Below are 16,703 nucleotides of genomic sequence, written 5' to 3'. Positions count from 1 at the left end.
AGAGGGGAGGGGAGGAGAGGAGAGGAGCGGAGAAGAGAGGAGAGGAGAGGAGAGGAGAGGAGAGGAGAGGAGAGGAGGAAGAGTGAAGAGGAGGAGAGAGGAGAGGAGAGGAGGAGAGAGGAGAGGAAGAGAGAGGAGAGGAGAGGAGAGAGGAGAGGAGGAGAGAGGAGAGGAGAGGAGAGGAGGAAGAGTGAAGAGGAGGAGAGAGGAGAGGAGAGGAGGAGAGAGGAGAGGAAGAGAGAGGAGAGGAGAGGAGAGAGGAGAGGAGGAGAGAGGAGAGGAAGAGAGAGGAGAAGAGAGGAGAGGAGAGGAGAGGAGAGGAGATGAGAGAGGAGAGGTCATGCTGGTTCTTAGTTTATATAAAGTAAACATGGAGGCTACAGTACAAGTCTTTGCTGGAATAAACAAAGGAGGAGAGAAGAGGTATACATTCAGAGGAATCAGCACCAAAATTAATTTGAAGTCCTTCAATTTGGGGTCTTAAACTTTGCACAACCACACTGAAGACCTCCTCTCATCTGAGAAAACAATGCTCTCTCTCCCCCACCCGTCCTCCCTCTCTCGTCTCTCTAGGCAGTAACAGAAACACAGCCAGAGGTTGGAGCTACATAATGAGAGCATGTTTCAGAAAACCAAGGTCGTGGTGAACCACTGGAGTCACAGCGTGCAAATATTTGAGGCCCAAAGAAGTGGCTGTTTGAATGTGTGTGATGTGAATACTGGATCCTTCCTCTCTCTCTCCTCATGCGTCTAAACCTCCTGTGACGACTTTACCCTTTGACGTTTCGCTTCTATTAAAGGTTTAATAAATGATCGGTAGATGTGAGCACGGATCACGATCAATGATGCTAAAAATAATTCAACTCGTTCAGCGAGGACGTCATCAGCGAGATTCGTCCATTGTTCAGCGCCTGCAGGAATCAAAGTTTGGAAGAAGAAGTGAGGAGGTGAAACACAGCTCCCTCTCTGTGGTGAGCTGCCTGGGATGAATTAAACATGACATTTCACTCCCATCATTGTTCCTGGTAAAGCCATTAGTAACTCGCATTCACTTGAAAACAATTTGATTGTTGACACATGTTTTTAGTTTTGCTGAATTTTTCAACAGTGTTCCTCCTCCCTTGTGGTAGAACTTCCTGTCTGCGTGTTTCATGCCTCCTGCACACAGAGTCGCTATGAAACCATCTAAAACACTGAATGTCCAAACAGCAGCAACAGCTTCTTTATCAGACACATGTTGGTCCCTCACACCTCTGGAGTAAAAGTCTGACTTTGTGTTTGCTGGAGGCGGCAGGAGCTCAGTCCGCTTTGGAGGGTTCAAGTCCCGATGCAGACCCTAATAAGGAAGGTTGTGACAGTCTGACTTTGAGATGTGATTTTATTTTGATCCTTTAATATTTTGTTTTGGGGGGGCCAGCCAGGTCTCTCTCCTAGCATTTAAGATAAGTCGTTTGTTTTCGTCGTTTTAAGTTTTAGTTGAGTTTTTTGTTTGGATTATTTAAACCAAAACGTCACACAAGGATTATACACAAAGTGTAGGTCTGGTAGCTGGAGAGGTGCCATTCAGGCCTGTGTGTGTGGGAAGCATGTCTCTCAATAACAGAGGGTAAGACCAGAATTTCACCTTTGGGATTAATAAAGTATATAAAACTCAAAAAAAGAAAAAATCTGCTCAAACCTTTATTTTAGTGATTGCTTATCTCAGTGGTGTCCAAAGTGGGGGTCGCCAGCCACGAAGAGGGGGGACTACAACACTAGTACGGTTACACTGCAGGTCATATGATTTGAACTGTTTGAATTGAAATTCTCCAAAAAAAAAGCAACAGCACTGACAATACCGCCAAGATGTAGCAGAACGTTTTTGAGTTTACTGGAGGAGACTTTGTGGACAGCTAGCAGCGCTCTGTTTGTCATTTAAAGCAGCCATGCTCTTCACTGGACTGTTCACCAGCCAATCACAGAGCTGACATATAGACAGACAACCAGCCACACTCACATTCACACCTACGGGCAGTTTAGAGTCACCAGTTAACGGCGCTAACCACTGCAGCTCAACCTAATCAATCTAAAAACAGGCATAGAGGTAGAGCGGAGGCGGGCCTTTAGCATCCTGGTAAACAGCTGCAACATATCCACCTGTCAGTCAACTCAGCCACGCATATTGAAGCCTACCTCTCAGGTCTAATTACATTTTAAAAAAGCAGCTCTACCTGCATCCTGCGAGTTGAGCACCTCCAGAGCATGCATCATGGCACTGGCAAACACGTTGGCGTCCTCCTTGCTGCCGAAGTTCAGCCCATAGACCTGTCGGGCGTCCCGCCACTGGTGGAAGGTCTGCGTGGCCTGGTTGTACTTCAGCCCCTTGGGAATGGCACAGTTTATCACCACCTGAAGACGTTCCACGATGAGAGAGGGAAACAAGAAACACCCATGACTGACTGACAAATGACTGACGATGCTATGAAAGCCTCTTTGAGTGAGACTTCATGTTTACAGTCTGGACCTGATTTCTATATAAACACAAACAGGAGGATAAAAAAGATGTACAAGCAGTGTGGTGTCCATCCATCTCTCTCTCTCTCTCTCTCTGCTGCCAAGTTCAGGAGCTGTCACAATCACAAAGAAGATTTAAAGCTAACGCACCAGATCCTGGTCCTGTCCCAACAAACACCCCCCCAATCTCATTAAAGTGAGACTCTGGAGGTGATATGTGGTTAAAGGTCATTTTTACCTGCTTGTAAAGAGACTTAAAGATCCATTACTCTGCATTTAAGGTGCTTAGGATGCTAATGTTGAGGAGAAACACCCCCAGGCAGCTCTACTCTGAGTTATTGAGGCAACAACAAATCCTCCTTCTTCCATGTCTGCGTCCTCCGTACACAAAACGCTAAATCGGTATGGTAGTCATTGAAAGTTGATGTAAACATGCACATCATCGTTATCTGATGTAACTGAAACACCCAGAAAAGATGAGTCATACTGTAGGTCTTAATCTGATAATCACAGTGTCATCTCGTGTCCACACTAATGAGACAGGCAGCCTCATGTCTGCAGCTTCTCGTGCACGGCCCCTCTGGTTAGATTTCAGATTTCAGAAGATTAAAGTAAAATGAGAAAAAGACCAAATGAAAATTATCTTTGCTTCGGCCAACAAACATCTCATCTACCGCTTAAGACTGTTACCGCTCTGATCTTTTATCCAAAACAAGGTCGACGCCCGGCAGCTGGACAAATTTATTTGAACCCAACAAGAGATAATCTTACAGAGGAAATATGAATGTTATTATCACTGATCAGCCTGCATCTCAGAGTGTGAACGACTCACGCACACACATGGCCGCTACAACCACACGATGACTCCAGTTGACGAGGTCGCACCTCGACCAGTTTGTCATCTGTTCGCTCTGAAGCGGTGGTTTGGGACTTTTATTTTAAAGGTGTAATATGTTGAACTTTACACTAAAACATCTAAATCACTTAAAAATGGATTAAGGCCCCGTTTCCACCTGGCGTTTTCTCCAGTCAGAAAAGCGCTGACTGTGCGCCCGGGAGTGTTTGCATGAAGCATTTGTGCACTGAGAAGAAAAGTGCTGCACGTCCGTCCTGTCTCCATGACAACAGTCAGCCGCTGTATGACCCACACTGCTCTGTCACTTTTTACTGCATTTTTTTATATTTGAGATAGATTTTTACCCGATCAGACACAAAGCGAAGAGGATGTGGGTACAAGATATGATCTGTAGGAGGCTTGAATACACTGAATATCATAAATTTTCAAAAGAGCGCCGGTAACGTCAACAGCGCCTTTTTGAAAAGTTGAAAGATTTTCAACTTGAGTTGCCTGGAGCGGCTGCACAAAAACGGCAGAGTGCTTGTTTAAAAAAGACGCTGGGTGCTGCGCTTTTCATCCAGGAGGCCGCTTTCTGCTGAGAACGCTCTCTACCCATTGAAAACAACTGAAAAAAGAGGCTGGCGCTCAGAAAAACACACTAGGTGGACACAGGGCCTAAACCTGTTTTTATTTATTGTTTTGTTGAGTAATCACATTACCTCAAATATTTCCAACCGTTATCAAAGCCAGAGAAATCCTTCATTTTATAGTGGTAACCGTACGTGTCTTGTTGTGGCGGCCGTCATGACAGAGACGACATGTTTATCGTTGCCATGGAAACACCAGATGTTATTTCAAAGACCGCTGCATCGTACTGTTGCTCTATGTGCTGCTGTGATAAAAATGTAAATTCTACTCGGATGCATTAGCTAGTCTGTAAACATATTCTCTTCCTCAGGTCGGTTTCGCCTGGGTCGTCTTGACTACAGTCATTCTGTCTGTCTCGACTTCATCTATTGATATTGTTTTGATTAAAACCGCGGCTTTTATTTGAAGTTTTACATTATGTATAAAGAGTTGGCAATGCGTCCCAGTGAGTGTGTTTGTCACATTTCTAAAGATTCCCTCCAAGCATTCCTGAGATTTACAGGAATGAGTCAGACGGATGGATGATCTGAACGCCTCCAACAGCCTGTGGCCACAGCTGTGGTCCAGTGGAGCCATAATCACAGCAGAGTTATTGATTTAATTAGTGGATCAAATTAAATGTTGAGGAAAATAAGAGGAGGCAAACATGCGATCTAGTTGTTGTGACACTAACGTGTTCCAGCTTGTGGCCTTCGTCAGGCTCACTGAGGGCTTAAGGGACTGAGACTTCTCATCCTCCTACTCACTCCATCCCTCCAGCCATAGAAGAACTCTCAAACGTGGAGGCAGAGAGGATTGTGGGATTGTTAGGATAGTGTGTGCTACCCAACAGGAGAGATTCACTCACATGTTGCAGATAGTTTTCTCTGTTAGCTTGTTTGTAGGTAATATTAAAGATGACATATCATCCCCCTTCTCCACCTTTTCAAACAGTCCCCTGTGGTCTAAATGAAACATCTGTGCTGTGCTTTGGTCAAAATATAACATGAATCAAACACCAGAGGAGGTTTGTGACCCTGTATAAACCAGCTCTCTCAGAACGCTCCGTTTTGGTGTGTGTGTCTCTTTAAATGTAATGACCCCCCCCCCCCTGAGTTTTCCCCGTAGACATCACTCCTTCGCTAGTGAGAATAAAAATGGCAGACCAGCGCAAAAGTTCTGTTCTAGGCTGGATGTGGAGTCCATGGGTGGAGATACCAGGGAGGGGAATTTTTTAACCAGAATCCCACTGTGACATCACAAGGAGAGCACATTTGAAACAGAGCATTTTTTCTCTGTGTTGTAAGACTTATGCAGACCACAAACAAAGGACTGGATGGGTTTATTTCACATTATGTGGGTCAGTAGAAACTCAGGTTACCCAAATATATGTTGAGAAACACTGTAGAAGTGGATTTTTCATAATATGTCCCCTTTAATGTACCCTTACACAAACATGGTGTGTGTGGCTGGATGTGTCTGTCCATTCTTTCATGAATGTTGGTTTTGTTTGTGTGTGAAAAAGAGCTCAACAGTCAGTAAGACGTTCTGTCACTCGGATGGGGTCTGCAGCTCTCAGGAGAAAACGGCCTGTACTGGTTCCATCCACTCACCTGATGATCCTGGATCTTGCGGCCCACCACACGGAAGGCGTTGTTGCCCGTGTGGTGGTAGATGTGGACTCTGCTGAAGCCCGTGGAACCACCAGCTGGGACCCACTTCTTATTGGCATCGTCATACACCATGACAGCAGCTCGCGCCTGGCAGATACTCTGTTCACTGCAGGAAAAACAAAGGAGACAAAAAGAAGGAAACTCATTAGCCATCGTAGGTGAAGGAAAACTCATAATGGTCAAACACGCCTTTCAGTGACCGACACACAGGTAACGCTCTGTTCTCCATCCATATGGACCCAGAGAGCGTCTTAAGCATCTCTGAATTCTCCTCTTTGTTCTTCTTTTATGTGTTTTTATCTCTTTAGAGGGTCTGAAAACCCTGAGAGATGTTCTTATCTGTGATTAGAGGTGATGTAACGTCATATGTTCTGTTCTGCCAGAACTTCTGCTGTCAACAACAACACATCTATCCTCTCGTACTTTATGTACAGCTGTCATTGGACGAGAGGCGGGGTTACAACCTGGACTGTTCACCAGTCAATCTCAGTGCTGATTTATAGAGACGGACAGGCAGTCACACTCAGTCACACATACGGGCAATTTAGAGTCACCAGTTAACCTAACGAGCATGTCTTTGGACTGTGGGAGGAAGCTGGAGTACCAGGAGAGAACCCACACATGCACAGGGAGAACATTCAAACTCCACACAGAGAGGCTCCCATCAGACGGGGATTCAAACCAGAACCTTCTCTGAAGACACAGAGATGTTAGGATGTAACACAAAACGCCACAATATGAAAATAAACATGTACATCTGTCATTAAGATAATTTAAAGAGGTTTAAATTCTCTCTCTCTCTCTCTCTCTCTCTCTCTGATCAATCATTCAACACAAAACTGAAATATCTTGTATTTATTAAACAAGGTTTGTGCTGGGTCTGGACTGACTGGCCGTCCAATCAGGATGCAGTCTTTGAGAAGTGCTGGTCTACAGAGTGTTAAGAGCTCACAAACAGGGAGTTCACATACTAGATTTCAGACACGTTCACCACCCTGGAGCACCAAACTAATGAAACGTGCTTTGTGGGTCGCTGGCTGTATTTTCTACCTTAATAACTACACAGAGACTTCTCCTTGTAATTTGAACCTGGAGACATCGGCGGTGAGCCTTGTGTTTAAATGGACAACAGCAATTTAGAAAGTGCAATCCCATGATGTTAGTGGACTCACACAAGACCCGTTACAGGTAGAATTACTGCCTGAGAGCCTGTGTCCCACACGATGTCAGGGAGTGTTCCTGTTTATTGAACGAAATCAAAAAGACGGACATCACAGAGTCATCACAGGTGATCATGCTGACCCCGTCATTCAGAATCGAATCATTTCATCGAGTCCCAGCGGATATTTGTGCCAAATTTAAAGACACTGCCTTGAGGGGATCTTTACTTATATCATACCCTTAAGAGAAACAATGAAGTAAAGACATGGAGCTCATGGTTTCTGGTCCTAGATATGATGTAAACTCCATTTCCCATGACGCAATATCATTTTATGTAACACCATTGCTGTCCATCTGGTTAATTCCAACATCAGTCAAACTCATGTCAAGTCTGATGTTGTAGCTTACATAAGACACAACACACAGTGGGCTTCCTGCTGACAGGTAAACTGACCTCACCGTGTAAAACTGGTAGAGCTACATTTTAATGTGTTCATCATATCATGATATGTTTCACAGCGCTGGAAGTGAGGGAAACCGTCAACTCTGCGTCGCATGACTGCAACTCATAACAGCAGAAAAATGACAAGAAGGGACAACAGATGAGTTTTTGTTTGTAACTACGATACTGACAAGCAGAGAGTGAGAGGGGGCCAGAGGAGCAGAGGGGGGGGGACACTGAAAAGCAATGAGTGTGTGTAGAAAGTGAAAGTCAGAAATAGCTTGAGGGGATGAAAAGAGGGAGTGAAAATGGGTTGGAAAAAGAGCCGCCGGGGGGGATCAGATCCACGTCCACAGAGACCCACACCTAGAGTTTTGAAAAGGACATGTTTGAATGTCAGGAAGGCGTCATACAAAAGGGTCCGCACTCACAGACAGAAGATTTCTGTGTGTGTGTATCAGGTGTGTGTGTGCACCGCTGCACGTACCCAAGCTACTCGGAGATTGAGAAGACTTTCTGAACGGCCTGGAAATATGTATCTGCTGCATGAACTGTGTGCTGCTACTGACAACAAAGACACACACACACACACCTCACCCACTGAGCCTTTCACACCTCTGATAATGTGTTCCCTCCTGACAACAGAAGCTGAACTGTGTTAACACTTTGCAGCAGCTGATGGATTTACATCATGATAGAATCTGAATCGTTATTTCTCTCCTACATGCTGAGTTAATATTAAGCAGAAACCTCCGGTGTTGAAACATGAAGCAGATGCTGAAGTGTAATATCATGCAGTTCCTGGAGTGTCCACTAGAGGCTGGCTGCAGAAGCACAGGAAGTCACATACACACCCATTCAAAAAGCCTGTTTTTACAGCAGAATTAACATGTTTACAGCCTGGTTGCCTGGACTTGACTTGGACTCCTCTGCGTCAGGTTGAGTGGGTCTGGATGTCTGTCTCGATGGTATGCAGTGAATGAGACAGAGGAGGCTTTTAAACAGTCACATTCAAGTGGTGGAAACTAATGATTGTGTGGCTGCGTGTTTTGTGGATTGCGGTCAATTTGGGTAATTTAAGTCCCAAACTTGAGCATAGTGCGTCTGTTCCTGGATCAAATAACTGTACAACACACGTGCATTTCCTGACCGTACATATTTGTGTGGTGACTGTACTGCTGTCTGCATGTGTGTGTGGACACTGATTATAAACGCGTGTGTGTGTGCTCCACTTGTTTATAAGCGCTGGGAGCAGAAAGCCAGAGGAATCTGCTCCAGAGTGTTTGAGAGGAAGAAAATGTGGCGACTAAAAGAACAAAATCAAACAACATGAGACAGGAAGAGAGGGAAAATAAAAGCCCTTAAAGCATATCTGTGGAGCCCACAGTAAAGCAGACGTGACTCAGCTGCCGACTCTCACTGAGTGACTTTGACATTGGTGCTTTTTCTGGAAACATTACAGCGGAAAGAGTGTACAATTATGTTTCATTTACATTAATGGCGGCATCATTACAGTCCTCAGTGAGATGACTGCACATTAGCTGGGGGTGCGTGTCCCCTTTGTCTTTGCAGCTCCTTCAGAGACGTGATGTCAGAGGCATCCGCAGTAAAAAAAAGTGCTTGCCGGGTGTAATCTAGTCCTGTTGACCCTCCTCATCTCCTTGTTAACCCCTCCATTGAACACGTCAGCTGCTATCTTCCTCCTCTCTCTCTCTCTCTAGTAAGCCAGCACCAATGTACACTCTATATGACCGATCCCATTTAATCAACAGAGCCGCAGTGATGTTTCATGTTTCACACGTCTGAATTATTTACGAAAGGTCAAAGAGATAAGGATTATATAAATTTAGCGATACATAAACGCAGACTTCAACATGTGGATAAAGGACTCTGACAAATAGAACTGTGATAAAAAGTAACCGTTATTATAAATTGACCTTACTGTATGATCAGACATTAAGGAAACATGCTATGTTGAAGTTCTGTCTTCTCTGACAACAATGCAGCAGTCAGTATGTCCTCCTTCTAACTTTAGATTCTGCTCCTGAATGATCTGGATTTGTTTGGACCAGAGAAGGTAGACGGTTTTAAGACACACCCACACGGCCGTTTTGGACGCCCCTCAGTTTGTCAGATATAAGAGCAGTTATCAGGTCAACAGGTGTTGCAGGGATGGAAGCGGGCAAGAGAAGTGGTTCAGATAGAAGTGATTGTACTCGACCTAAAAAGCCTCTGCATGTTTCTAATAAGCTCCACAAGCAGAAACGTGATCAAACTAGGATCAATATTGGAGATGCTTTTGAAAAATGGAGAGAGGTTGAGAAACGACTGACTCTACCACTGAACTACAGCTGCCTCATGTCCATGTGTTTATCAGGGGCGTCTACCTGTTTTCTTCAAACATGCAAACACACACACACACACACACACACACACACACACACACACACACACACACACACACACACACACACACACACACACACACACACACACACACACACACACACACACACACACACACACACACACACACACACACACACACACACACACACACACACACACACACACACACACAAGAGATGTGTAGATCTGACGAGACTGGAAATAGAAAAGGGGATATGAGATGAGAATATTTTCATCCTCTTCATTAATGTTAATGAGGCTCTGAGTGAAGAACGGTCCTGACTTCAAAGAGGATCAGAACAGCTCCAGGGGCTGCCATGATGTCACATCCTGCCGGGATGGGGGGGGGGGGGGGGGGGGGGGGGGGGCAGGGTGTGGGTGTGCAGAGATCAACAGAGCAAAAGAGTGAAGGGGAAGAAGAGGAGACGATCTGAGGAGGAAGCTACAGTCACAGAGATCTGGGATTTGTCCTCTCCTCGTTTGTGGTGGTCGTTAGAATCTGTCAGCTGATTGGTTCAGTACCATCCTATGGCACCTCTAAACGTTCTGATCATGTGTTCATTTTTGGGGCTGTGAAGTCATTAAGATTTTGATTTGATTGACTCGCCTCGTCACTACAATGGCTGCAAACTGTGACTAATTTCTCTGCTGATACACCAAAGTTACATAAGCAGCTGAACGACTGCTTTAAAAATAGAAAGGACCAAACGGGGAAACTGAAACCTCATTCATCATGCGTGCCAAAAAACAGTTGACTTACCCGGCGGACAAATGGTGATTTCATATTTGTCATGCCAGCCTCACTGCTCCTTCTGATTCTAATGAACATAAGAGGAGAATCACTGCAGCTCTACAAACACTGGCCAATCTGTGTAACCTGAGGCCTGAATTCAAGGGTAGGAGTGTAAGATATCGTTAAATAACATATTAAATGTTTTTATAACGATGAGTCTGCACACGACTGCTACAATCTCCGAGCACGTAATTAAACGGCTGCATTATGTGTTCATGAAACCACTTCCATGTTTTGTTTTTTATGTCACGTCTTATCGCAGGAGACCCCCAGCAAATGGTTGATTTTGTTTTTGGATATTTTCACAACCCTATTTGTGGGCATTACAGATAAAGTATTAATTTCCTGCAGGTTTTGCAGGAGATTAGGTTTAACAGCTTTTTATAATAATCCCATGAGACACGCTTGCAACATTTGTATTGATGTGTACAGGTCATAGATTGTACAAAAAAAAATATAGACGTAGTTTCAATGACATCACCAATTGGTTTCTGAAGCAAACTCTATAAACCCAAAGATGGCGGTCTCCATGCTGGAGATGCTGTTTCACCCTAACTTTCAGTACACCTAGCACTGGCTTCATTTTTTGGTAACAGCTACAACTCGCCTGTCTGTCAGTCAATTTACCCCTTATCATGCTGAAATCTTAGCTTTCATATAATCCTAACAGACGAGTTATAAAAAAAACAACTCTGGTACAGCATGGGCTGATAAAGACATTAACTAAGTAGTCCTAAATGGTACTTGTAGCAGGCTGCAAACAGAGTTATTTCTGCTGTCAAAATAGACATTTCAACACGGGCGTGTCTTGGACTTCAGGGACTTTTGGAGTTGACCCAAAGTGGACAGTCATGGAACTGCACTTGGTGGTGAGGTTCTGTATCAGAAGACGAGTCTTTGGTTTGGGGTCTGAACTCTGCACCAGCCTGCACGCTTTCTCTCTCTAAACATAATTTCATCAAACTGATTGTACTAGAATCTCTACTAAAAAGAGTCCAAACTTTAGCTTTTGATTCTGGCACTCTGCTGACAATAAAAAATTCTTAAAAATCATTTATCCATTTAAACAGATGTACATTTCCTCTCATAGCTCCCAACAACATTGATGAGCCTGCTTCTTATTCTGCTCTGCTTCACCTCTTTCTCTCTACATTTCTCATAAAAGAGACAAACTAACAAAAGGTCTCTGCCCTGGCTGCACAGAGCTTTGACTCTATGATAAGAATAGATCTCTGAATAGATCTCTCTCGTACCTGAGTCTCTGACTGTCTCCATCTCTCTCTAAATGAACTCACTCTCTCCAGTGTGACCTGCAGGTCATCATCTGACAATAGACGGACACTCGGTCAGCTCCGTGTAAGGCTGGACGAGGCTGATAAATCCTGCAAGCTGAAGCGACATGCAAGATGAAACAATATTTAAAGGCCTTTTGAAGCTTCAGTGGGGGAATCCGGCTTACAAATAAAAGGACAGGGGAAGTCAGGAGAGGGACTAAGAGATGACCTCAGAGTAGTGGTGCGCGATATAACGATCTTAGATCGTGAAGGATTTTAACGTGCTGATGATCTGCCAAAGCAGGGAGATCGTAGAACCGGGCTAATGTGTTTATTCTATCTTGCTGCAGTTTCTCCACGTCTCCCCCTCTTTTGCTCCGCATCGGTGAAAACGAAAACGAAACTTAAAAGTAAAGTCCGCAAAAACAACTCCATCCCGGTTATATGTAAATGTTCTGATATTTTTCCAAACCGACACGCTGTGAGCAACAGTTAACTTATCTGTATAGTTTGCACAGTAAATTTACATCTCAGATAGCGACACAAGAAACCTTTTAACGAGCCGGAGAGACGTTCACAGTCAGAGACAGACAGGGCAGAGCTCAGACAGTGATGAGAGATATAACCCCGGTGTTTAAAATGTTGCTGTCGGTGTTTTCTGCTCTCTCTCGGTTTTTAAAAGTTACTATCAAGCTTCTCCACTCGAAGCTCACTTGTTGTAATAACTGAATTTATAGGGATTACACTAAACAACGTTACAAAGCAGCAGGCAGGTGAGAGTGAGTAACAATGGTGACTGTCTGTCTGTCAATCAACGATGTCCCGCCCCCTCTATGAATTAAACTCTTCTGTCAGTAAAACTTTGATCATGTGTCACAGAATGAACACATTCTGTATTATGTTTGATTATATATAAACTAAACTAAAGTTAGTCCAATGATGTTATAAAAAACAACAAAGGCTGCAGAGCCTGTATGAAGCTACAGCTGGAGGAACTCTGCAGGACTAAAATAGAACAGAAACACAAGAACTCGAAGTCTACATGTTTTTAAATGACTGCATCACTGCGTGAAAATGTTCCTGATGAACATAAAAAGAGGACACATAACTAAATCATCATTTCAAAGTGGTGAGGAAAACCTTCAAATTGTGCATAAATATTGATCAAATCGAGGGAAAGACATTTCTGTTGCTAAAGGTGTTCTGGGTGAGAGACCTCCAGACCTCCTACAAAGATGTTTTTCAAATAGATTAAACTTGTCTGCACAGTTTCTGTGCATTTAAAAACATTATACAGGGAAATAAGTTTGGTTGAACTGGTCAGTAACTTACAAATTTGTCTAAAGATCAGTATGAAAAAAATTGTGATAAAATCGTGATCTTGCCAAAAAAAAACGTTTTCCCATATCGCCCACCTCTACCTCAGAGGTTGTTTCAAGGAGTGCAGCTGGAAGGAGCTCCAAGGAGCTTCACAGCCACATCTGCATCCTTTTGACTCACAGCCATGTCTTTAATATTTACCTCACTTCCTCTTTTTTTACATTAAATTCATGCCCTCCATCTTTCCCCCTCCAAACCTTTACTTTCTCCACCGTCTCTCCTGCCTCCTCTCCCTCTCATTAATCAGATATCACTTGTGGTGTGGAGCAGTCAAGAGTACACAGAGAGCTTCCAGCCCATATGGAAGTGATCAGGGCCGGCAGGGAGGAACCGCGGAGGCCCCACAGACTGGAGAAAGTCCCCCGTTCGACTGTTGCCTGAAGGTATTGTGCCAATATAGCAAAGTGGATTCCAAAGTGGCCTCATGAGATCAGGGGGATTTGTCATTTCATTTCTACTTTTTCAATCTCTAGACAAAAAAAACCCACAATGTCTGCTTTGTTTATGACTCTTATTCTCCTCATTACTGTTATCGTCATGACTACGGTCCTGACGCCATCTTACAATAACCTCTGGGACCATCGTCAGTCAACTCAGTTTTTGTCCAATAATTATAATCGATCTAATCTTTAGGATAAGTCTAGAAGAGATACAACCACTCCGAGCTGAAGGCCGTCCACAAGCTCAGCTGATCTTTACAAAGAATACGATGCTGGTCCCACACCGCTACACCTCCCTTTTTACAGAAGTATAAACTGAATCGTCACCATGGCAACGCTGCTGTTATCAGGAGAAAGACTGTGGAAGACAGGAGCATTATTACAGATGTGCACAGGTGTACCTGTTCAGCATGTATCCATGAACAGCTGTGTGTTTGCACAGAGGGGACTTTATTTCTCTTTTGCCTTAAACAATTCTGATTTTCTTTATTCTGATTATTCGCTAAGTTTCATTAGTTAAACGTGACTAATCACATTTTTAAATCGCATGTTTGAAATTGTTCTGTACAGTCTTCAGCTGAGAGTACTTTACTTGCTGTGTGCTTTTATTTTGAAATAGAGTAAGGCCCTTCCTGTAAGTGAAGGTTAGGACATGAAGTGAAGCTCAGAAACATTAAAATATGAATACTTTCATTTCACACCTTGATTGATCAGGATTAAATGCTGACAGTCTTACTATAAACACATCCACATAGAGAGTATCATGAGGGAGCCGCTAGAAAATCCCCTCCACTCAAACGTATGAGTCATCCACTCCAGCAGATGGTGAGAGAGAGAGAGAGAGAGGGAGAGAGAAAGAGAGGGATCGCTGTGTGACATGAAAGCAGTAAAAACACCTGAGGTGTGACAAAGGAGCCATCGCCACAACTGGATATATATAACCCAGAAGAGCCCACCATGATGATGATAGAGAGTGTGTGTGTGTGTGTGTGCATGTTCATGTGTGTGTGTGTGTAACAGTCAGATGAACAGCTCTCAGACTGATGATGATTCTCAGCTCTGTTGGTGTGAATAAAGGTCAGAGTGTGGATCTTCACTCCTGTCATTGATTTTAATTTCAGTGTTTTTATCAGTCACAGTCTCACAGGGATTTCACAACGCCCACACACTCAAACTGTGACAACCTACTACGGCAAATTCTCAATGAGAAGCCGGAGACAGAGCTCCTCATTAGAGACAAATGTGTGCTCAGCTCTATCGTTACTGTGCTGACACTTATATAAGAGTTACATCTTAAACTCTTTAAGTTTATAAACCATTTCAATGTAACATACTCTTGTCCATCATTTAAAATCATATGAGGAGGTACACATCATTTTAAACTGCAACACATATACACATATCAGGCCGATATCTTTCTTAGATCTCTGTTCCATCTGTAGAGATAGATACAAATTTTGAGTTGGTCCCTCAAATACAGTTATCAAAGACTTGAAGACAAGATGGTCACTCAACTGGAAAATAACTGAGCATGTACGTGCATCACCACTTGACACTATGGAGAGTGATGATGTTTGTTGTAATCTATATAGCGCCCTCTGCTGGTGAGAGAGAATGCACATATCTGCAATGAAATTAGCCGATACCTATAGTCACTTGTATCGGCAAGCAAATTTATCGGTCGGACTCTACTTAAAATTGATCGAAAAATTGATTGAACACGTATAAAAGCCCCTAATTACGTGTATTTGGGCATTTTTACGCATGTTTTAAGTATTTTTGGACAATACTGTTTAGTCACAAAGTCCTTACAAATTGAATTCTATGTAATCAAAGGTTAAATCTCTTGAGGTATTTATGACAGGTTATAAAACTGACTGAAATTAATATAAATGTTACTTCAAGACCTAAAAAAGCATCAGCATCGAGATGTATTGTTTGGACAAGATCAGCAAAGAGATAAGAAGTGCCACTTTTGTCCACATGGGGCGCCAAAATCAACACAAACCAAAAGTCTCTCGCTGAGATTTAAATGGTAAATGGACATGAGCTTTTCTATTGCAGGTCACACCTTCACATTCACACACTGATGGTAGAGGCTGCTGTGTAAAGAGTCCATCAGTAACTAACAGACAAAGCAGCAGGAGCAACTTGGGGTTAAGTTCCTTGCCCAAGGACACATCGGACATGTGGCTGCTGGAGCTGGGTATTGAACTCCCGACCTTCCTGTTGAGAGACGACCAACTCTACCACTAAGCCACAGCCGCCCCCTTATCAAAGACAAGAACAGGAAATTCAACATCGGCCTGTGCAGATTTAAGGCACTCTTACTACATTCAGCAGAAAACCTTTGCATTGTTTGCTAAATGAATTTTTTTTTTTTACCTGCGGTGATTGGAAAAGTTTGTTTCAGGTATTTAGAGAGAAAAGAAGGAACAACTCTCAGACGATGTCACTAATAGCATTCAACACGACTTCTAAACTACAGTAATGGTGCTTTGTTGTTCTGCGATTATTTCCTCTTCACCTAACACAGGTCATTACGGTGTGAAACATTATTGCTGAGTAATTACCTGGCCCATCGAGTGGCCTATTCAAGCACTCGGCTTGTTTAAGTGGCAGTGGAGCCCGATACACAGAATCCTCTCGGATTCAATTAAGCCTTGAGCGGCTCGCTCACAGAAACCATTAACTGACTGAGGAAGGCGATCCTCACAGAAAACCATCCACAGGTGGCTCCCCCTCTCATTGCCTTTTAATGACTCTGCCCTTTTTCAGCACCATGGTAACCCAGCATTGTGGAACCATCCCCTGGAGAGAAGGGTAGGAAACCCCTACAAACAAACCATCTGACCTATCGTTCAATTAAATTACACACTTTGTTAAATTGGTTTCAAAAGGGGTCAAAAACAATCCAAAGAAAAGGGTTGAGACACGTTTGGCTGCAGACCTGCTAATAAGAACGCAGAATGGAGAATTGGGAGGTTTTTTTTAAGATAGATCCCAGATATTTGGACCCTCTTCAACGAGTAATCAAGTTAATTACAGGGGAATTAGAGGGGAGTTATGGACTGCCAAAGAGCTCTTCTCAACGCCGCTTAAATGGCAAACTTGACATTGTATAGCGCTTTTCTAGTCTTCTGACTACTCAAAGCACTTTTACTCTGCAGCGG

At 43.5% G+C, this 16,703-nt stretch overlaps 1 protein-coding gene across 8 annotated transcripts in view; it reads right to left on the bottom strand.

The window, feature by feature from the left end:
- Window positions 1-16,703, bottom strand: part of enah (ENAH actin regulator) — a 128,230-nt gene that overhangs the window by 60,875 nt on the left and 50,652 nt on the right. For all 8 annotated transcript variants that reach the window (XM_061051299.1, XM_061051298.1, XM_061051295.1 and 5 more), the window contains exons 2-3: window positions 5,572-5,737; window positions 2,211-2,388 (exon numbers count right to left, since the gene is read on the bottom strand). In XM_061051299.1, coding sequence (XP_060907282.1) covers window positions 2,211-2,388; window positions 5,572-5,737 — 344 coding nt within the window. The remainder of the gene's footprint in view (window positions 1-2,210; window positions 2,389-5,571; window positions 5,738-16,703) is intronic.

The sequence above is a fragment of the Labrus mixtus genome, chromosome 12 (genome assembly GCF_963584025.1).
Source record: "Labrus mixtus chromosome 12, fLabMix1.1, whole genome shotgun sequence".
Lineage (NCBI taxonomy): Eukaryota > Metazoa > Chordata > Actinopteri > Labriformes > Labridae > Labrus > Labrus mixtus.
The sequence above is the reverse complement of the archived record's forward strand: the minus strand, read 5'-3'. Positions and strand labels throughout refer to the sequence as shown.